Source organism: Homalodisca vitripennis, unplaced genomic scaffold (assembly GCF_021130785.1).
Source record: "Homalodisca vitripennis isolate AUS2020 unplaced genomic scaffold, UT_GWSS_2.1 ScUCBcl_3630;HRSCAF=9281, whole genome shotgun sequence".
Classification (NCBI taxonomy): domain Eukaryota; kingdom Metazoa; phylum Arthropoda; class Insecta; order Hemiptera; family Cicadellidae; genus Homalodisca; species Homalodisca vitripennis.
The window spans coordinates 78791-103424 of NW_025779752.1; the positions used below are offsets into that span (position 1 = coordinate 78791).

At 36.1% G+C, this 24634-nt stretch overlaps 1 protein-coding gene across 1 annotated transcript in view; it reads left to right on the top strand.

Moving 5' to 3' along the window:
• Nucleotides 1-11695, top strand: part of LOC124372612 (zinc finger protein 358-like) — a 58868-nt gene extending 47173 nt beyond the window's left edge. The window contains 4 exon segments of the mRNA XM_046831016.1: nucleotides 957-1029; nucleotides 1031-1169; nucleotides 10483-10656; nucleotides 11562-11695. Coding sequence (XP_046686972.1) covers nucleotides 957-1029; nucleotides 1031-1169; nucleotides 10483-10656; nucleotides 11562-11695 — 520 coding nt within the window.
• The last annotated feature ends 12939 nt before the right edge of the window (nucleotides 11696-24634 follow it).

Sequence of the window (24634 nt, forward strand, 5' to 3'; positions counted from 1 at the left end):
TCTTTATTGCACCAAGAATACACTAATGAAGCAGCTCACAAGTTATTAACTTCTAATCCTTGGACGAAAATTGAATTAATTCACAAGAGACTAAATTGAATATCCAAGGAAGCTGTATTCAAAACTCTTCATCAAATAGATACATGGCTTTACACAACACTGATATTATGGATACAACCTCATGCTGCACAACCTCGACATGTGATTGACAGTCCAGCTTCATATCATTTAACACTTGTGTACTGATGACTATGACTATGACTACTGAACATCTGTGGATTGAACCACCAGAAGAAAATCTATCGTTTTACTCTGACAGTCTAGGAAGCTATATTTCTACAAAGATATGTGAGCTAAGTAATCGAAACATTAAAAATACTTTCGGTTTCATAAGACCAAGCACAACTTTAGTTCAAATTTTGGAATCAGAGAGTGAAGACTCTGTAGACCCCATTGTAATCCTAGGAAGGACAAATAATAGCTTAAATAATAAGTTTGTTACTATTTTCAATTAATTAGAAAATAGATTAACTTGTATTAGTAAAAAACAAGTTATATATTTATGGACCTCAGTAGGGGATTTGATAGTGTATCACATTGTAATTTGTTAAATACATTGAATAATATTGGAATAAATAACAAAACTCTAAAGTTGTTAAAATCATATTTGGAAAATAGAAGGAATATGTTGAAATTAGTCATACAAGAAACAATCAACTATTTAAAATAACTATAAACTACACTTGCTTAATACAATACCACTAAATATTACTAAACAGAAGAAACCTTGGCCATCTTAAATCTTCCAAATACTTGACTTCTACGTATTTGGACTATTTTCATACCAAGACATTGATTTTTACCACTAACAGTTCTTATTTGTTCTCTATTCCTCTGATGTATCATATATCTAATTCACACTGGAGCTTTACTAAAACGGCTATTGTCCAACACAGGTACATGAATCAAAAGTGTGAGATCTGCCTGAAGACGTACGCAGACAGCAAGTCACTCAAGAAGCACCTGCAAGGCGGTCCACAGCAAGTTGAAGCCGTACAACTGTCAGATCTGCGGTCACATGAGTGCACGCAAGGCGATGTTGCAGGCGCACATGCGCCAACACACTGGCGAGAAACCTTTCGCTTGTGAAATGTGCTTGTTCCGCACAGGTCAGTATCCCGTGAGTTTTGTGGCAATTTCCCCAAATCATGTGCATGTGTATAGGCCTGTCAATTTTCAAGCATTTGGGGGGAAAGCTATAGTACAATTTGTAATCATGCAACTGGTTTGAGTTTCTTAGGTCGGTGGTTTATTTTCAACAGCACACTATTATATTACAGTTAAAAGGAAATTTTGAAAATGAGGTTCACCAAAAATTTTGTAAATTTTGTAAAAGTCAAGTATTTTGGTATGTGACCTATAGTATAAAAGAGTATTCTAACAGAAACTTAACAGAGTTAATGGCTCGTCTCACAAGGTCTTCTTATCTCTTTGAAAATTCAGTTGACGAACTATATATAAAATTTCATTACATTTTTAATCGGAACTTTGGTAGCTGTTTTCCTGTTGTAAAGAAGAGGTTCTTGAAAAAGAAACCTAAGTGAATAAGTGTACAGATCTTGAGGGCTAGGGAGGATCTGAAGGACAGGTACCTTTTGCAGTGTGATTTCCCTTGTCATTACAGAGAGGTTTACAGAAAAAAAGAGGAGGGACTATCGCTCACTGATCTCCTCAAAAACTGAAGTGGCAGCAGACTATATTTCATGAGATGTAAACATGGGAAGGAACAGTTTAGCAGATGGTAAGGGTGGTGCTTGGGTCTCTTCTACCAATTGTATAGATGAGGTTGTTAAGGACAGTACTGTTTTGGACTCAGCTCACTTATTGATGTGGAGTTTAACGAATTCTTCATTTCAAGTGGAAACTTGAAGGTGACTCAAGTTTGTGGAGGTAGGCAGAGGATACTTCTGTATCTTCCAACTGTAATTTCTTTTTAGCTCCAGTCAGTGAGGCGGAATATTTTCTGCCAACTTCATTAATGGTTTTCAATAAATGAGACAGTTCATTACAATAGGGATTCCCTCGTACTTCCATATCATGTCTTGTTTCTTGGCTAATAAAATTGATTCTGACCTGAAGTAGAACTCTCAACTTGATCAAGTCTGCACTCGGCTTGCCTGTCGATATATTGCCTCCGGTAGTTTCTTAACCCTTTGAACGCCAACGTCCGATTTTATCGGACGTCTAGGAAAAAATCTCTAAAAATCAAAAACTTAATATTGAATAATTAACCCTTTTAGTGCCAACGATACGGACGTTTGAAAAACTACCGAGAAATGCCAACGTCCGTATATACGGACGTTTGAATAACTATCGAAGAATGCCGACGTCCGTATATATGGACGTTCGGAGTAAAAGTCATACCGCAATCATTTTTTAACTTGTTATAAATTTGTTGGTATACAAACAATCAGAATGAACCAATCTACATAAAAAAAAATAATAATAGTAATATCGTAAGGTTAGTCAGGTGTTTAGCCATGATAGAAATGGCCGTGTTTGTTGCATCAGACAAAGTTTTGTCAGCTGATAGTTCACGTCTAACCTCTGTGTTTGGTTGTTTGTGTTGCTGCTTCCACAGTGTTTGTTTAAATAGTTTACTAACAATGTTTTACTAACATAAAAAGTAAACTTCAATAAAATGAAACGCTCGCGATCTCCACTTAGCGAGAATACAGTTCTTGCCGTATTAGAATCAGATGATTTGAGTGATGGTGCTTTGAGTGACGAGTCTGCTGAAAGCTCAGTTGTTGATGATATTTTTGATGATATATTTTTTTTTTATTTTACAAAGTGTACATTATTTTTTAAGTAGAAAGTAGTTTCAGACAGTTTTTAATGGTTTCATAGTGGAAAATATTATAAGCTTTATAAAGAAGCTAAATAATGTACATAACACAAAAAAGTGAAAATGTAACTTTCTAAAAAAATTAACATGATTTCTTTTTTATATTAATCAAAACTTTTTATGTGTGTATTTAGTTTTAATTCCTCTTTCAAGTGATAGTATGTGTTATAGTGAAATAATTTTTTTAAAGTACTATTTTTCATGTGAAACTGGAAAAATATAAAAACTGTAAGTAAAATGTCTACCTTTTTAAATTTGTTTAAGTTAGTTACACTTAGAAATATAATTTGCTTTATAGTTTTTTATAAGGGAATTTAATTTACTGCAAAACAATGAAAAAATTGGGAAAATATCTCAATATTTGTAATTTTCAAAATTTTTTTAGTAAAACACTGCAAAACGGCTGAAATAGGCCTGGCATCCTTCAGTAGTATTATGTGAAAAAATCACTGGCATTTCTCAGACCAACTTTTGATTTTTTGTCTGGCACTAAAAGGGTTAAAGAAGATACCGTTCATTACCGTAGATACAAGAATATTAAATTGTTTGTAAAGAACTGTTTTTTTTCTTTTTTAATGCTGTTAGATGGCGTAAACAACTAACTAAAACACACTTTCTCAGTTGGATTGCGATCGCGGTGTCATAACGAGTAGCGGAGCGTTTTTTTTTTTTTGTTATATAATTGTGCGTTTTTATTAATTCAAAATGTTTCTAAGTTATATTAGATATTAAAATGAATTAAAAAAGTGATGACTCTCACTCCGAGTGTCCATGAAGATAGTGTTGTAGAGTTTGTTTGAAAATTGACTAATAAGGTTATGTTTATGTTTTAGTTTCGTTTTAGTAATTAGTATTATATTACACATGATTTTGTATTGTTTTAAAATGGTTTTTTTCATTAAAGCATTGAAGTTTTGAAAAGAATTCAATCAATCAATCAATCAATCTTTATTCACATATACATTGAGTACAGTGGTGCGTCAACAATTATTAATTAATACATCTAAATTTAATAATTAAAAACATGAGAAGAAAAAAAATACATCTTTATATTGTTTCTTTGTTATCTTGGTGTTTGATTTCTCCAGTCCAGGAATTCTTGAATTGAATATACAGATCTGTCTAAGAGCCAGTTCCTCAGGGAAGTCTTCAATTTTTCTTCTGGCAGTCTCCTCAGTTCTTCAGGCAACTGGTTGTAGAAGGCAGCACCGCTGTATGAGGGCTTCTTCTTAACGAGACTGAGGTGGTGTGCTTCAAGTAGGAAGTTGCGTCTATGCCTTGTGTTATAGTTATGCTGGTCTCCCATCCTGGTTTGTCCTGATTTCACTACGTAGAGGATTGCCTCAAGTATGTAGAGGGAGACTATTGTCATTATCTTGAGTTCCTTAAAGGCATCTCTGCAGGTTTCACGCGAGCCTAGTCCATTCAGTGTTCTTATGGCTCTTTTTTGAATTACAAGTACTGTTTGGAGGTTTGTACTACTTGTTCCACCCCAGGCCAATAGTCCATATCGTAGATTTGACTCGAACAAAGAGTAATAGGCAGTTAGGGCTGTTTTTTTATCACTAATCTGTATCATTCTTCTAATAACAAAGAGGTTGGAATTTAACTTCTTGCAGAGCTGTTTTATATGACCTGTCCATGAAAGGTTGTTGTCCAATGTTATTCCTAAATATGCATTCGAGTCTACCGTTTTAATGTCTGGCAATCCTTGGTGTTGGTTTGGAGTTGGTGTGAAAATAAGTTGATGGGTTTTGTCTTCATTTAAAACTAAGTCATTATGATAACAGTACTGCTTTGCCATGTTGTAAGCTATATGTGAGTTTATTTCCATTTGTTCTTTATCTTTGGCTGTAGTGATCAATGCTGTATCGTCAGCAAACATGACTGTTTCACAAAATTCTTCAAGGTATTGTGGGAAGTCATTTGTTAACAGGATGTAGAGGATAGGGCCAAGAACGGATCCCTGTGGTACACCTCTATTCAATGGTAGGATTTCAGATTTAATTTTGCGTAGGACATAATTTTCTTTGTAAGTAATCTCTACCAGTTGTTTCCTGTTTCCAAGGTAGCTTTCAAACCATTGAGCTTCTTTTCCAGTGACACCAAGAGATTTGAGCTTTTCAATTATCAGTTTGTGATCCAGAGTGTCAAATGCTTTACTGAAGTCAAGCAAGATGGTCGAAGCTATGTGTCCTTGTTCTAGTTTGTCTATGATGCTTTCGATAAGTTGTGTGACTGCACTTGTTGTTGACCTGTTCTCAATAAAGCCATGTTGCCTTTGGGTAAGAAGATTATGATCTCTTAAATGTTTTAAGAGTCTATTCAAAACAGCTCGTTCAAGGATTTTTGAAAAATTTGAGACCAGTGATATTGGACGGTAGCTGGCTGCCTCTGTAATTTGGCCCTTTTTATAGTTAGGGTAGACTTTAGTTGTTTTTAGGCTGCTGGGAAAAATACCTTCATTTAAGGATTTGTTTATTAGGTTCGTAAGTGGGATGGTAAGTTCACTTTTGCAATATTTAATTAGTTTAGAGGTCATATCATCTATGCCGGCTGATGTTTTAGGCTTCATTATGTCAATTATTTTGCTTATTTCCTCTTCAGTGGTATTTGAGAATTGAAAGTTTTGAACTGCGTTGTTGTTTGTGAGATTTATTATTTTACGTTGTTTTTCATTTTTATTTTGTTCAAGTGTTCTTTCTGCAATTGTTGCAAAAAAGCAATTTAGGTAATTGGCAATCTTTTCAGGTGATTTGCAGAGAGCTCCTTCAACATTCATTTTCTCAAGATATGCGTTTCCACATTTTTCTTTTCTTTCCTGATTTATTACCCTCCACAAAGCCTTTGACTTATTTGGTGCTTGCTCTATGAAATCCGCATTGTGTTTTTTCCTTAGATCTTTTAGCTTAAGATCATAGTCTTTCTTTCTAAGAGCTGTGACTTCTTTATCAATTGCATTTCCAGTAATGTTTTGTCTGTTTAGTGCTTCTAAGTAGGATCTTTTTAGATCTTCGCTTTCAGCGTCCCATAGTCTTTTTGCTTTTGCTTTCCTTTTCTTTATTGTTTTATATGGGCATACAGAGTCTAGTGTAATTTTTATGACACTGTCTAGAGCTGAAAAAGCACTTTCCGTGTTTTCTTTAGATGTGACATCTGACCAATTTTGTGTTGCTAATAGGGCTCTTATCTCTTCCATATTATGTTTATTTATGACCCTTTCCTTTGACCCCGTTGCTGTATGGTTTTCCATGTCTGTCATTATACTACATACTTGTGCTGTATGATCTGACAGCCCTGTTTCTATCACACAGTTTGTTATCTGTTCTGTAGTTAAGTTTGTGCATATAGTGTCAATCGAAGTCTGGCTGTGGTGTGAAATTCTTGTGGGGGGTAGTTCTAGTCTGTTTATGTTGAACCCTCCTAGAGCTTCTATTACTTTTTGATTTTCATGGCTGTCAATCAAGCTATCCACATTTATGTCACCCATTATGACTATCGGGCTATTCAAATTGTGAATGTTGTCCAATTCTGTTGAGATTGTGTCTAACGTATTTTCCAAGTTGGAGTGTGGTGGTCTGTAGACTCCCATCAGGTATAAGTTGCATTTTTTTAGATTTATTTTCAGCAAGATAGATTCACATACCATTTCTGTTTCTGAGTCGGAAATGGAAACTATACTGACCTTGCATTTGAATTCCATGTTCCTGAATATTGCCACCCCTCCCTTCCTGTGTTGTGTTCTAGAGAAGCCTCCAATGAATTTATATTCTGGTATTCTGATATTTTCCAAAATTTCACTACTGAGTCCATGTTCCGTTACAATGACAATATCCGGTTTTTGACTGTGCAGAAAATGGGTCAATCGTTCAATTTTGTTTTTTTAGACCATCTATGTTTTGGTGGATTATTTTGATTTTTTTGCCTATTTTTGTCTCCTTTTTTTTATTGTGGTAGCTTCTAAAAAATTATGGGAAAGTGTGTTCTGTGAAGGAGCTGGACTCAGTTTGTGATTATTCAATTTTATAAGTGTAGTATAATATTCAATATTGTTGTTAAAAAAATCTTCTAGTTTTTCGTCACTTGCCCTAGGTTTAGCATGCATTGGCGGTGATCGGCTCAGGTGTTTAGGGCCCATCCTAGGCAAGTCAACAGGCTTTTTAACCAAGTGGATTGGTGCTTGAAGGCTTGCTGAGGGTTGCTTGTTTACCAGCGGTTTTAATCTGTGTGTTCAGCTGATAGTTCTTTTCCTCGGGTTTTTCCTTGAGAGCGTTGGCTTTTGCAATCTGAAGGGACACGCTGAAGTGGTTTGCACTGGTCGTCTTCTTAGTCAGTTTTTTGGTCAGTGTTTGTCTTTCTCTTTCCATTGGGTGATTGGTTGTTATTGTATCAAGGAAAGGGGTATTATCTTGCAGGGGGGTTTTGTTAATAGTTAGGTTATACTTCTCGGTAAAAGTATCTTGTGCATTGGGTAAGTAAGAGTCCTGATGGTGCTGTATGTTAGTTATCAGAGATGTCAGATAAGCCTTTGTTTTCCTTTCTTGCTCATAAAGTTTTTGTGAAAGTTGTGAAAGTTCATCCTGGTTTAGTTTATGGTTAGCAATAAGTCTATTCTTATCTTTGATTTCATTTTCTAACTCTTTTTCTTTTTCTTCGAGTTTGGCAATATTTTCTATAAGTGTAATATTACTTGTCCTGATGCTTAGAAGTTCATGTGTCAGCTCTGCTACTTTACTATCTAAGTGAGACACTCTTTTGTTTAGAGATAGGTTTTGATTTTTAAAGTATTCTTTTTCAGATTCGCATTGTGTTAGCAATTCTTCTTTGAAAGTGTGCTCACGGGTTAGTTTATCTTTTAAAAATCTGATTTCATCTTCAAATTCTGAACACTTCCCCTTAATATCAAGGAATTTTGTTTTCGCTATACATAAGTTTTTCTTCTATTTCAGATTCATATGTTGATTTAGTTTGCTTTAAGTCATGTATATGTTGCCTTAAAACATGCCTTTCTTCCATGAGTGCTGAAATGTGATTGTTTAGTGCTCTATTTTCATTACTCTTGTCATTAATTATGTTTTTGAGTTCGGAATTTTCTAATAAAAGAGCATTTCCTACCTCAGCTGCAAGTGACAAGGAAGTTTCCAGGTCCGTTTCCTCACGTGAGTGATAGTTGTTAACTTTTTCTACAACCTGTCCTATACTGTTTTGAGTGTTATTGAGAATAGTCGAGTTTTCGTTTTCTTCATTGATGTCTTGTAGGTCTTGATTGGGGCTTAAATACTTATCTGCTTCAACCAGTGCTTTGTTAAAGTTTTTGTTTTTTAAAATTATCTGTTTTAGGTTGCCCATACTTATCTTTGTTATCTTCATAAGAACATATATGTTTTTCACTAAGCGTAGTTTTGTCATAGGTCCCAAAAAACAGGATTTGATATTTTGAAGTTTCATGCGTATCACCCTCCTCTACTTTGTCTATTATCCCCGGCCAATGAGAGTATCCTCTCACTTTAGCAAAGACTTTGTCTCCTTTAGCAAAGACTTTGTCTCCCCTTTAATAACATAGTCATTTTATCAGTTTTTATGCCTTTCCCCATTCATACTTAATATCGACAATGATTAAATATCAAGGGGGTAAAATATATTACAAAAAATATCATTTACAAATATTAATATAAAATATTATTATTATTATTATTATATTGTAAAATATTATTTACAAAGTACCAAGGTATTATTATTATTCAAGTTCCAGAGGAAGCAAAAAGATTCTGCCAGGGCTGGGATTCGAACCTGGGTCTGCTGGCTTAAAATTAAAAAAAACTTTATGGTGCAAAATAAACTTTAACTAAATATTTTTCCAAAACCTTGTTTTTTAGCAAAACAAACCTCTAGCGCTTGCAATACTTTTATAATTGTGTTTATTGTACAGTATTAGGTTATTACACATAATTTTAGGGTGTTTTAAATGCTCTTTATCATAAAAGTATTAAAATTTAAAAATAAATTTGTCTTATATTAGTTATTTTTATCTTATATTGGATTTTTATTTTGTTTCTGTAGAAAAGTCACTGTCTAAAGTGATTTTTAATTATCTAAACATCTTATTATTATATATTTTGTGATGGAAAAATTCATTTAACTTTCAAACGAATTAAAAAGGAACTTTTAATAATAAAAATAATGTTAAGTAAATTTTTTTCTGTAACCTTGCGATTTAATAAAAATTATCTCTAGCAATAGACTATTTATAAAAGTTTTGTTTATGGTACAATATTAGGTTTATTACACATGAGTGTGGGTTGTTTTATGTTCTCTTTATCATAAAAGTATTGAAATTTCAAAATAAATTTGTTTCATAATAGTTGTTTTACCTCAAACTTGATTTTTTATTTTGTTTCCGTGGAAATGTTGCTGTTTAAAATGATTTTTTAATTTTAAAAATTATATACAATTTTAAATGTTAAATAGTGTCTGATACGTTATTTATTTTCCTTTAAAACAAGTAAAAAGGAGCTTTTTATGATCACAAATAAATTTTATATCATTTTGTTTCTAAAACCTTGCATTTTCATCCAAAACCCTCTGGCACTTTTCACGTAGTCACATTAAACAAAGAAACATTAAGAATTGTATATTTCGGACAAATGTACCCTGTTTTAGCTATAGTCACGTTGTGGAAGGTGGCTTCTGAATCCTCCTTGGCAATAGTTTTTGTGCTTCAAAAAAGAGCACTTAGACAAAGAGAAAGTTATAGAGGATATTTTCATTGAGAGGGAATCTTAACTTTGACCTCTCTTTTTGTCAAATATATTTCTATTACCGTTTTCTATAATGAAAGCCTATTTCCTCAATGTTCACATCAGTGGAATACAAGAAACAAAAAACGGTTGCATAATTCCTAAACATAAATTAAATTTCTTCCAAAAATCATTACTATATTTGGAACCAAAAATATTTAATTTCTTGTCTGACAACATAAAGAACTGCTCTGACATTCGTCTTTTGGATCTGAAATCCATGTTGAGATCATTTCTTATGAATAGTGAAATTTTAACTTTTGTTCATAGTCTCTCATAATTTTAAGTTTTTATCAGTAGTTTAAAAAATAGTATTTATTAAAAGTAATATGTCTATGAACAATAAAGTAATCTATATTCTATTCATTCGTAAATTTCTGAAGTTTTTTCGCCAAAACATGCAACTTTTGGTAAATAAATAACATTATAATTCTGTATAAACCTTGCTATGCTCAATTACTTCATCATGTGATTAAAGAAACATAATCACAAGTAATTCATAGATCAAAGAGGAGGAGAAAAATATGAAACTCGCATTTGTTGATAGTTCAGAACTAACAAATGTTGCAAACTTGTCAAATGCATAATAAAACATTGAACTATATTAAATATTATTGAAAATCTAATCATCAAAACTGATAATGCCATAATATTACAAAATTAAGTTTAAAAATAAAAATGATTAATAAGAAAATACTAGAATGTAGAGATGAATAAGTTAAATTGAAAGTTTATAACGTGAAGTGTGTTGAAGCGTAGTCAATGTGTTGATTGTAGGCGACCACAACTCACTGCGGCGTCACATGATGCGCCACACAGGCAAGAGACCATACCGGTGTCCGCACTGCGCCTACTCCTCCATACAGTCTTCCTCGTTCAAGTCACACCTGCGGTCCCGACACCCCCGGCCAGTCGGGGGTGTACACGTGCAACAAGTGCTTCTTTGCCACCGTCAGTGAACACAGTTACCGCAAACACATGTCTGACCACAGGCTAAACCTCATACCTGACAGTGAGTTTGTCTCCATCACTCTAGTCTTGTCTCACTCTAATAATTAGGTTAAGTTTACTTCCCTCACAGGCCGACCAAGTGCTTCTTTGGCACCGTCAGTGAACACAGTTACCGCAAACACATGTCTGACCACAGGCTAAACCTCATACCTGACAGTGAGTTTGTCTCCATCACTCTAGTCTTGTCTCACTCTAATAATTAGGTTAAGTTTACTTCCCTCACAGGCCGACCAAGTGCTTCTTTGCCACCGTCAGTGAACACAGTTACCGCAAACACATGTCTGACCACAGGCTAAACCTCATACCTGACAGTGAGTTTGTCTCCATCACTCTAGTCTTGTCTCACTCTAATAATTAGGTTAAGTTTACTTCCCTCACAGGCCGACCAAGTGCTTCTTTGGTACCGTCAGTGAACACAGTTACTGCAAACACATGTCTGACCACAGGCTAAACCTCATACCTGACAGTGAGTTTGTCTCCATCACTCTAGTCTTGTCTCACTCTAATAATTAGGTTAAGTTTACTTCCCTCACAGGCCGACCAAGTGCTTCTTTGGCACCGTCAGTGAACACAGTTACCGCAAACACATGTCTGACCACAGGCTAAACCTCATACCTGACAGTGAGTTTGTCTCCATCATTCTAGTCTTGTCTCACTCTAATAATTAGGTTAAGTTTACTTCCCTCACAGGCCGACTAAGTGCTTCTTTGGCACCGTCAGTGAACACAGTTACCGCAAACACATGTCTGACCACAGGCTAAACCTCATACCTGACAGTGAGTTTGTCTCCATCATTCTAGTCTTGTCTCACTCTAATAATTAGGTTAAGTTTACTTCCCTCACAGGCCGACTAAGTGCTTCTTTGGCCACCGTCAGTGAACACAGTTACCGCAAACACATGTCTGACCACAGGCTAAACCTCATACCTGACAGTGAGTTTGTCTCCATCACTCTAGTCTTGTCTCACTCTAATAATTAGGTTAAGTTTACTTCCCTCACAGGCCGACCAAGTGCTTCTTTGGCACCGTCAGTGAACACAGTTACTGCAAACACATGTCTGACCACAGGCTAAACCTCATACCTGACAGTGAGTTTGTCTCCATCACTCTAGTCTTGTCTCACTCTAATAATTAGGTTAAGTTTACTTCCCTCACAGGCCGACCAAGTGCTTCTTTGGCACCGTCAGTGAACACAGTTACCGCAAACATATGTCTGACCACAGGCTAAACCTCATACCTGACAATGAGTTTGTCTCCATCACTCTAGTCTTGTCTCACTCTAATAATTAGGTTAAGTTTACTTCCCTCACAGGCCGACCAAGTGCTTCTTTGGCACCGTCAGTGAACACAGTTACCGCAAACACATGTCTGACCATGTATCAGGTTGTAACTCTTCATTAACAGATCTGATATTGTATTACTTTTAGTTCTTTTTAATCCTTTAACTACCTTGTTCCTGGATTCGCGGCGATATCCGAGTGCCAAATTTAGTTACACACTAAGACTCCTGAGTGCCGGATATTTTTTCACGTTTTTGGGAATTTTTAACTAAACCCGTTATTTAAAGCTTAATGAATGTAATAAACAATTGACAATGTTAAAAAAACCTGTCAAGTAATGTCAATTTTTCAAATAATTACAAAATATCACACAACTATCTCTAAATAAACATTGGAAAACTTGTAAAATATTAATGTAACCAAACCATTCCCGAACTCGTGTACGATACAAAGCACGTGGCATCCAAGTAGTTTGAGTAATGTCACAAGATTGCAGCACCACCTGGACAGCTATCTTCTAGACATTTCTAACATAATAGAACACCAAGTAACACAATATAACAGCTGATACGACAAAATTAAAGCAGCTAAAATTTAAAAACAAGTATATTCGGGCATGACGGTTGTTCGCAAAACTGGAGTTGCGCGATATATCTTGGATGTGACAGTTAAAGGGTTAATGACTATATAAAATCTCAATACTACAGATAATTTGAATGTTGTCAAACTGTCTGAAAATTCATACACATTATCATTAAAAACTTACACCCAAGTATAAAATCCCAAACTGTTTTAGAATGTACTTTTGCAAATATTATTTCCGTTTGAAATCAAAAGGCAAAAACACGGTAGAATTTTTATTAAGTATTGGTGTACTCATATTAGACCAATGTAAAAACATTACTAATGCTCAGTCAAAACCCATGGAGTGACATACACCATCATCAAAAACCCATGGAGTGACATACACCATCATCAAAACCCATGGAGTGACATACTGTACACCATCATCAAAACCAATGGAGTGACATACACCATCATCAAAACCCATGGAGTGACATACACCATCATCAAAACTCATGGAGTGACATACTGTACACCATCATCAAAACCCATGGAGTGACATACACCATCATCAAAACCCATGGAGTGACATACTGTACACCATCATCAAAACCCATGGGGTGACATACTGTACACCATCATCAAAACCCATGGAGTGACATACACCATCATCAAAACCCATGGAGTGACATACACCATCATCAAAACCCATGGAGTGACATACTGTACACCATCATCAAAACCAATCGAGTGACACCCAATATATATGGCTGACTGACTACAGTCAAAGTGAAGTGGCTCCCAGTTAAAAGTGTTCATAAGTGTGTATTTCAACAACAAATATTTACTCACCTGTGCAGCAATTTACCTGGAAATACTGTAAGTCCATTTCACAATAAAACTTAAAGAAAACTAACCAACTCAAGAAATCATGATCATAACAAGAAATAAGCTGTAACTCAAGGAACATACCTGCAATCTAATCTCAAGCATTTTAAAGAACTTAAGTCTAAGGAAATCGTAATAACAAAGCTTATTCACACTACAAAGCATTTTCAATGAAGTTTACATTTATGAAACCAGGAAACTTTACTAAATTTACTGAATAAATTCAAACCATATGGTGACAACTGGAAATAGTGCTGATAGTGCTGACAGCGTCACATTCCACACCTGAACCTACTGACAGCGGTGTACACAGTCGTCAGCAATCATCAACCTTGGCTCTCTTAAACAATCTGACGACTTTTTCCCTACTTACTAATTTGACATTGTTATATAGTTTCATTAATATATAAAATCATTATTCTGACAATCTCCCTATACAAGAGCACTAATATTATCCTTGACAATCTGTGGATTTTTTTTTTTTAGACTTAAACTTAGAGAATCAGCCAAACTCTCAAGAAAAAACTGAATTTTTATCATTTTAACCTAGAGAAGCAGTCAAACTCTCAAGAGGCTACATAAATTGGAAATAGACTACAAAACAAATACATCCTAACTCAAAAATGCCCCCAAGATATCCCTGTGGCTCATGCTCAATTGGGGTTCAAATTTTCAGGAGTAAAATGCACCGGCCCGTGTGGTATGTGGTATCACGCAGGCTGCCAGAATATTCCTGAGAAAACCCTGAAAAAATGGACCAACAGTGATATAAACAATATGGAAATGTAGTACATGTAAAGGAGAGCTCAATGCCACTGCTTTAACTACTCCTGGCTCCTCAAAGCCTCTAGATCGTCTGTGCACATCAATAGACGAACTGGAAAGCAGTCTGAATGAAAATAATAATCTACATAACTTAGAGGATAATGATGAGAAACTAGAAATGGCTGCAAAAATAGGAGTAGCACTCCTTGAGGAAAATAATCTTTTGAAAGAAAAAAATATTAGATTAGAAGCTAAACTAGAAATTTTGGAAGAAAAGGTTGGGAGAATGGAAAACGAAGAGAATAAATATCTGAATAAAATTGAAGACCTATTACAGAATATCTCTGAAATACAGGCTCAACTGGAAAGAGAAAAAAAACTTCGCATAGACACACAAAACGTCTTTGAAGAGCACGACTACAAACAAGGACAACTTGTTGATAATCATACTAAAACGATAAATCACCTAGAGAATACAATAAAAAATCTTGAGAAAAAATTAAGCTCACAAGAAACACTTCAATCAGAATTGCCGAATCGTACAAACAATGATTCCCAAACTGAACCGTTCACTCATTACATCTCTCAGCCCATAAGCTACTCCTCAGACTCGCTGATGGAACTTGCTCAATTAAAAGTAAGGCAAGATAATTTAGAACGTACGGTTGAGGACTTGGCAGGACAAATCAAAAAAAGACATACTGAGCCTCCGTCTAACTCAGAAATACAAAGCATGCTTAAAACACAAAATCATAAAATAATTAAAAAAAGTATGCCAACCAAACAAAATAATACACCATCTAATAGAGGAAAGAAGAACTATTTCAGTGTTTCACTACAAATGGCTAAACTTACACAATCCCAGAAACAATATCCTATGGTTACACAAAGACAGATACTTTTTGACAACTAATGAACTGCTTAAGACTGTGGGAGACTGCCAAACGCGTACAGAAAAACAGAAAATCTCCTGTACGACTCAAGGTCTAGGCCAGATTCTGGAAAACCAAGCTCACAAGACTCAAGAAATGACAGCGACTTATGCACAATATAACAGCAACAGGAACACAGTAGGTACCAACAAAACTGAAAAATCTGCTACCTGATATGACTATGGGAATCAGCCAATCCTACACAAAAATACTGTCCACCGAAATCCATGACTCATCAGAAACATAATGACCAAATCACACAAGATATTACAGAGGGAATCTGCCAAACCCAGCCTAAAAAACAGTCTCCTGAAATGACGGTGGGAACCTACCCAACCCACACCAAAAAAACTACCCACCAAATCCCATGCAAACACCAAACACATTCATTCAACAAACAACAAAAGGAGACATCATGGAAATAGATACAGGCAAACTCGAAGACATTCCATTAAGTGATGACGAAGACTCAGAACTTACAGAGACAAGAGCGACCGCCCGCAAGTATGTTGGGAGCACCTCAGTAAACCCAAACACAGGCCGCATTTCCAACCTACTCGAAGAGGATCTTAAAAATCTTGAAAGATTAAAACCATACTCTTTCCCACCAGAAGAGACACCTATATTGACTACGCAGTACATGACTGATGAAGACATGACCAAATCGTGTAGCATTTTCCTCTTCAATGTTGATGATACCTTCTCAACTTCAAGATCACCATCAACTCAAAACGTCACTGCAATTCAAAAGAGACTAAAGAATAAAAACATCTCATTCAACAACTTCACTACAACTCAGGACAACAATGGAAACACAAAAATAATCATCTGTTTTTCCGCCAAACTCAACAACTGGAAGAAAAAACTGTTTCGCTTTCTAGAGCTGGCCAATGAATGCATCAAATTTCCAGTGCTCTTCTCCATCAATTCAGAGGAAAACATGAAGGAAGTGAACCTGAGCCCCTCAAGCATTAGAGAGCTCCTTCAGGTATTTCTGCAGTTCTCCAGCAATGCCTACCTACATCGCTTTCCGCCTGTATACACAAGAAAAGGAGACGAAGAAAACAATTGACCGGATTCTTGATGACACAGTGTACAAAAATCAAATAAAAATATCAAGAGTAGCAACAAGAGACTCGGCTATATACAGCACTTGGAGAACAAACTCGAGGGTCCCTCCCAAGCCCAAACACCTACCACCCTACTCGTCCAACTGGAAACGACAGGCTCAACTACATACATGGGGCAATGCACGAACAAAAGGAGCTTTGGAAATCAAAGGAAACATATATCCTTAAAGAGCATTGTAAAATATACAAGGAGTACAATGTAAGCCACCTGACAGAAGCCTCCCAAATAGATCTTTTCCACCAAAAGACTAAGAAAAAGTATGACATCATAAATATACGCACAGGAAAAGTGCTTACAACAGAAAAAACACAAACACAATACCAATTCGGGTATGACGGTGCACGCCTAGTGGAACTGCAAAGAAACGAAAACCAAAATTACAAATTATCCCCTAACAATTTTGCTATTAATGATAACATCCTAGTTTCAGATAACACACAGCTCCTAAACGACCTGAGGCTATATAACAGCATAAAACACCTCAATATTACTCTTACTCCGGATATTCCGCTTAACCTAGTTACAAGGAGTACCAGGATGTGGCAAAACCACCTATATACAGAAGAACTTTAAACCTGGAGATCTAATCCTATTCCCTACTAGAGACTCAGCAATTGACTTCAGAAACAGGTTCAAGGACACACACCCTAACTACTGTAAAACTAACATTAATGACACCTTCCGAACCCTACACTCATTTCTGATCAACTCTTCACAGCATATCGAGAAAGGAAACCAGTATGATAGGCTCATCATAGACGAAGCACTTATGATGCACGCTGGGGAGATTCTATTTGCAGCAACCCTCTCCGGAGCAAAAGAAGTCCTACTCATAGGTGATACCAATCAAATCCCCTACATAAATAGAACAACCGAGCTGGAGGTAAAATACTACAAAATCTCTGAAATAGCCACAACGGTCAAAGTGCTAAGCACATCCTACAGATGCACTAAATCTACGACAGCTGTCCTCTCAAAATTCTACCCACAAGGAATGGAAACAACAAACGATATAGTAAGTGAACTGGATATACAAAACTTTGAGGGCCTAGAAAATCTAAAGCTACACCCAGATGAGTACACTGTTCTGGCTTTTAAACAGGCAGAAAAGAAAGAACTTATCAAAAGAGGATACAAAGCATCCACCATCCATGAGTTTCAGGGCAAACAAGCTGCAAAATATAGCTGTAATACGCACTTCCAGTAGCCCAGGGGAAATATACAACTCAACTCCCACACTGCCTAGTAGCACTATCTAGACACACCAAATCCTTTCTTTACGTGACACCATGCAGGAATGACACAATAAGCAAATGGATCCAGCAGACAAACGCCCTTGACAATAAGGAACTCTTAGCATTCACAGCAAATAACCTCACTACTGACCAGCTGAATAGAAAAAAGCATAACAATCAACACAGGCCAAAGTACTAAACAGGCAAGAAACAAACCCACATCAGCAGCAGCCAACCACAGACCACGATTTTTTAGACAAAATCCAGCACAGCAAGGAAAGAGACACAGACCAAAGTGAAACACAAACCACGAACACTCTGGAAACTCCAGCTTCAAAAAAAAAATAAAACACCTCCTAAACAACACAAGGTCACGCGGCCAACCATTGTAATGGGCCCACCAAAATATAGATGGAATCAAAAATTAAAATAGAACGACTGACCACACTTCCTTCACTCCCACAACCCCGAAATTCTCATACTGACAGAACATGGACTAAAACAGCGCAAACCTAGAAAAACATCAGGATACCAGAGTATGAACTCATTGGAGGGTTCACAAAGGACACAACATAGGAAAGGTGGTGTGGCAATATTCAACAACAAGAACTTAAAAAGCAAGGTCAGCATAGTATCCATCTCAGACCTCAACAAAGTGAAATGATCTGTGGAATCCATAACACTGAAGGATAAATCTCAAAAACTGCTTTTCTATACCTAGTGGGAGTCTACAGACCTCCACATTCTAACCTTGAGAACGCTATTGATACACTCTCAACAGAACTAGACAAAATCCCAAATCCAAATAACCCGATAGTCATAATGGGTGACATAAATGTTGATAACCTGACAGATAGTCAAGAAAGCCAAAGCTTAATGGAAGCTCTAGAGGGATTCAATATTAAGAGATTAAAACTAAACTCCTACTAGAATCACCCACCACAGCCAGACCTCTATTGATGCCATCTGCACAAACATAAGTGAGGATCAAGTATCCCATAGTGTGATCACCACAGGGCTTTCAGACCACACTGCTCAACTGTGTCGTGTAACCGTAAACATTGACAATCATATTCCAATAAAGTCTAAACAAAGGGTTATAAATATGCACAAAAATGGAGGAAATACGAACAATCTTAGCAACCCAAAACTGGGCAGATGTAATATCTAAAGAAAATACAGAGGCTGCCTTCACTGCTCTGGATAGTGTCTTGCGGTTTACTCTGGACGCGGCATGCCCACATAAAACAGTACAAATAAAGAAAACACGAGTAAAAAGAGTATGGGATGCCGAATGTGAAGAACTTAAAAGATCATATTTAGAGGCATTAAACCGAGAAATCCTCACTGGTAATATAGAAGACAAAAATAACACAGCTCTCAGAAAGAAAAAACTATGACCTTCAAACTGAAAGATCTGAGGAAAAAGCACAATGTACACCTTATAGAGCAAGCAGAGAACAAATCAAAAGCCTTATGGGAAAGTAATAAATTCAGAGAGGAAGAATAAAGAGTGAGACTTCAGTTTTAGAAAACCTGAATATAGAAGGAGGCATGCACAGCTCACCCAATAGAATAGCAAACTACTTAAACAGTTTTTTTGTGACAATTGCAGATAGAACACTGAAACAGAACGAAAGGGAAGAACATGGCACAATAGAAAGACCCTGTTGAAAATATATTGGCTCAAAACCTCCAGCTTTACAAGGCAACTGAAGAAGAGATAAGAAAAACTATAGATTCAATGAAACCCAAAACTTCGGCTGGAGAAGACGAGATCTCATCTAAATTAATTAAATACTGTATTAAGAATGAACTAGCAGCCCCTCTAACAAACTTAATAAATAAATCTCTTAACGAAGGAGTATTTCCTAGCACTTTAAAAACGTCTAAAATATATCCAAAATACAAAAGTGGAAAAACCACTGAAGCAACCAGCTAACCGCCCAATCTCCTTAATACCAAAACTTCTCAAAAATTCTTGAAAGAGTAGTTCTCAACAGACTCACAGAGCATCTTCATCAGCATAAACCTTTTTACCTCTAAACAGCACGGCTTCATCAAGAACAGGTCAACAACAACAGCCATTACGCAACTCATAGAAGGCCTCATAGAGAAGCTAGAACAAGGCTACATTGCCTCAACAATCTTGCTGGACTTCAGCAAAGCATTTGATTGCCTGGACCACAAACTGATAATAAAGAAACTAAGGGTTCTCGGTATTTCTGGAAAAGAAGCACAATGGTTTCAAAGCTATATAAGTGACAGGAAACAGTTGGTAGAGATCACCTATGAAGACAATCACGTCCCTACAAAAGATGAAATCACAAGTACTACCAATAACTAGAGGAGTGCCACAAGGATCAGTGCTTGGTCCCTGGTTCCTGTACATTCTTCTAGCAAACGATTTTCCAAAATACCTAGAAAACTTCTGCGAGGCGGTCATGTTTGCGGATGGACACAGCGTGATTGTTGCTGACAAAAATAAAGAACAATTGGAAATAAATTCCTATGTGGCTTATAACATGGCAAAGCAATACTGCTACCAAAATGACCTTGTCTTAAATGAAAGCAAAACCTGCCAACTCATCTTCACAACAACCCCAAACAACCATCAGGGGCTCCCAGGACATCACAACTGTCAGTATAAATAAATACTTAGGCATAATTTTAGATAATACCCTAACATGGACACCTCACATAAACCAGTTATGCAATAAATTGAACTCCAGTCTCTTTGTTATTAGAAGAATGAAACAGATCAGCGACCATAAAACAGCACTAACTGCCTACTATTCACTCTTTGAGTCCCAGCTCTTCGATACGGACTGGTAGCCTGGGGAGGTACAAGTGACACAAATCTGCAAAGAGTACTGATCATACAAAAAAGAGGCAATAAGAACTCTGAACGGACTGGGCCCCAGAGACTCTTGCAGAGAGGCTTTTAAGGAGCTCAAAGTACTGACAGTGGCCTCACTCTACATCCTTGAAACTGTGCTCTTTGCAGTAAAAATCGGGCCAAACTAGAATGGAAGAACAGCATTCTTATAACACCAGGTACAGACACAACTTTCTGCTTGACGCTCACCACCTTAGTCTATACGAGAGGAAGCCTTCCTATAAAGGAGCCACCTTCTACAATCGACTGCCTGAGAATTTCAAGAGGCTGCGCTGAGAAAAAACTGAAAACCGCACTGTCAGACTGGCTACCTGGACCGATCCATCTACACAGTACGAGAGTTCCTGAACTGGAGAACCCATTGACAAAAAAAAAAGAAACTATAGCAACTTTTATGATGTTATATCATAACCTTGAAATTTAACACTTTTTTACCTATGTACAGTAAAATTTTTGTATGTATGTTAAATGTAAACCTGTGTTTATTTTCTTACAATGTAATGTTTTTTGACGCAATACTATACTCTATGTATATGTAAATAAAGATTGATTGATTGATTGATTGATTGACATACTGTTACACACATTCAATCAAGTGTAACCTTAATCGAGTGACATTACACCATCATCAAAACACCATGGTAGTGACATACTGTACACCATCATCTAAAACCCATGGAGTGACATACACCATCAATCAAAAACCCATGGAGGTGAACATGTACACCATCATCATAAACCCATGGCGAGTGACATACCACCATCATCAAAACCCATGGAGTGACATTACACCATCATCTAAAACCCCATGGAGTGACGCATACCACCATCATCAAAACCCATGGAGTGACATTACACCATTCTATCAAAAACTCAGTCTACAGTAGTTAGGTTTAGTGTTTTTCGATATATTCGTTGCAAACAGAATATACAGACTATAACAGGCAAAAACATTAAATTTTTCCATTTTTCTCTGGTAAAATAGGCTTCAGATCAAAGCTTAGCCAATTATTAAAATTACAAGAGATAAAAAAAAATTTAATTTGTTGATAGTAAAATAAAATATTAAACTGTATATATGTATTTAAAAATTGACAATAACACTAATCATCTAATCAATTTATCAGGGTTTTAAAATCAGAAGTATCTCTTATTGAAATGGTTTTTATGTATAATATCACGTGTTTCTTTTGCACTGTTAATTTGTTGGAATAGTGGTGTAATAAAGACCGGTAATACCTGTGTTCGTGCAGAAGATGAAGTAGAAGGATGGAGATGTTCCCAGAGAATGTGGCAGCAGCACAATTCTAGTCTATCGGTAGTCGTTCGGAGCGCTTCTCCCTTCTCAGCCTCCACAGTGATGGTCACATGCCATAGTTCCACTTCCAGAAGACGAGTAGGTACTCACGGGGATCATTATATTGAGAACATTTTCACAATCATTACTAAAAAACGACGATTACGTTGTTGAATGCACAGGAGTATATAGAAAAAAACATACCCCCACATTTTCTCCTTCATTAATTACTTCTTATATTGTTATATGTGATGCTCTTGGGACAAACTCAACATTTACACAGCAGTAAGTTACCGATGACTCGCTAATGCGCCAACAATCGTGTTGATTGAGGGATTTAACAAATTATTTTCATTCGACAAACAATTATATAGTTTTTATATAAAGTTGACAATACTTCAAAAAAATTTTGAAAAAAACTTCCAAAACTGAGGACCGACCTAAAGAGTGTTAATTTGTGGTAATATGTAAACATAACTTGTACAAGGTTAACAAAAATAAATGTGTTCCTGTTGTCATTCCTAAAGGTCATACATAAATTCAAATAATGAAATTCGTTAAAAAAAATGTTTTTTTGGAAAACCTACAAGTTTTTCACTGTTATTTAGTAATATGTTGAATTCTAGCTTTCAGCCAGTGGATGGGTTTTTGAACCACTTGGATGTCAGAATATGTAAATACCCAAATTGTGTATTAAACAGGTATTGATTTGAAGCAGGACAATTAACGATATCAATACCTTCACGGGACGAGTGCGCGGTTAACGGACTGATGAGGGGATTACAACAACACTGCTACCTCCCGGGAGATGAGCTAGATTACAGGAGGCATCACATATCCCCGCGGAAGGAAAACCAGGAGAACGGAGTCTCAAAACTGGATCTGCTTTCGACTGATAAACGGTTCACTGCACGTTTTAAATGTTAGCGTAACTTGTGAGTGCAAATGGAATTAAAGGAAAACGGTTGTTGTAGAATTGAAAGTTATTAAGCGCATACATTTCTGCAGGAGACAAATTTGCAACTATTTGCTTATTTTATCTTAAATGGCAAAATCAAATGTTATCATGTTGGCATAAGAATAGTAAGTTTTGAATAATTAAGTGAAAGTACAGGAATCAAAAATTTGTATTTGATATGGTCTGATCATGAAGGAGGCAGATAGGTGTGTAACCATTCGCGCGGAAGGAGGGAGGAGACATAAGTTCAAGAAAAATCGTATGCGCTTTTTGTATGTAACAGCTTGATCTCTTTCTTCCATATTCACTGTGTAACCCTCCAGAAGTGGTATGGTCAACGCATAGTCCTCCAACCAGGCTGACTTCCTTAACTGTGGGCAATCTACTTGTTGTTAATAAAAACTGTTTCAAATATTCAAAGTTCTGGAAAATAAAAGATATGATGGTTTCTCTAAATTTAAATTTTTTTTTGGTTTTTCTAATATAAAGACGCTGCTTGATGCAAGGTCAAAGCAGCCGGGTGTAAATACAGATGTTGTTAAATGATGAGAAAACTCTGTTCCAGATCCTATGTCGGAAGTTGTGTGTTGATAAGGATTATAATGTAATGAATAAAATTTAACAATGAGAAAAACTAAGGATTATCGGACATAGCATGTCGTATTGTTAGGAAGCGGACAAAATTTATCTATTGTGGATCATATAATTTCTTTTACTGAACCTGTTTGTATTTATTTAAGGTTTTTGCTGCTTTGTGTAATCTTTTGAAAACCCAGAATTTGTCCTGTATATGATTGCTTACTTGCGCTATATTCAATGGATTATGTGAAAGAAAATACAAAACGGCTTGTTCAAGAAGAAAGCTATCAGACCTTGTATTTATATTATTTATTGTTAGAGACTTCAAAAGTCCTATTTATTTATTGTTTGGTAATGCAAGTATGAGTTCAATGGAGAGATTTGACTAAACTATATGAAGACAAAACTCTCCTTCAGTGCGCTATAGTTCATATGTGTTGGATTTGTTTTGTGTTATTTGTCTTTTTTAAATGCAGGGTGGGACAAGAAGGAACTTGCTTATTTAGAAAATTAATACTTAAATGAAAGGACATGATGATATATTTTTCCGTCTTTTTCATGTCATAAATACAACATTTTAAATTTACTTTGACAAGTTTTGAGGTATGACATCAGGGGCAGATTGTGTCCATTTGTTGTCAATGCACTGTGTTAATCGGACTCCTGAAATTTTGTTCACCGTTTTTTAGTATATTGAATAAACATGTTAGTGATAGCTTGAAAAACGGTTGAGCCGTGGGAGGGTCCTGGGACGATCATTATTTAAAACCAGTGTGATTTGAGATAGCACACTCTCATAAAAAATAATGAGCAAGGAGCCCTTGTGGCCAGGGAAGGAGTGTTGCCAACAAGATGCCATGAACACTGTCATGCTCTGTGCTGCACTGTACATCTCACCTTCATATCCGAATCTCATTGAGTCATACGGATTGTAACGGGTTCAGAATCCTCTGAAACCACATGTTCCTTTTGCTTTAAAATACCAAGTACTGATTTATTTTCTTCACAGACATCGGGTTTCTCTGAAGTTGTTTGGCCTACGGAACAATGGGACTGCCGGCCATAAACACATCCACAGACTGCAATATTAAAGTGGGTGCGGACTGTACATTGCATAGCGATTGATTGAGTATCCACTTGAAAAGTTCACTTAACATCATAAACGCTTGCTTAACACATTCACTGCACTAACTAATGTTGTACCGTGAGTTGAGCTGTGCTGAAAAGAAATATTTTACTTTTTCGAAAAGTATAGACACATAAAATATTGGTCTCAGATACAAAAATAGAATGTTTTACGAATTTTTCCTTGAAACGAAATTAATGGACTCGTAAATGTGTTGTCAGCTCATAGCTTCACGTATTGACACTACATGCTGAAGACGCGTTAA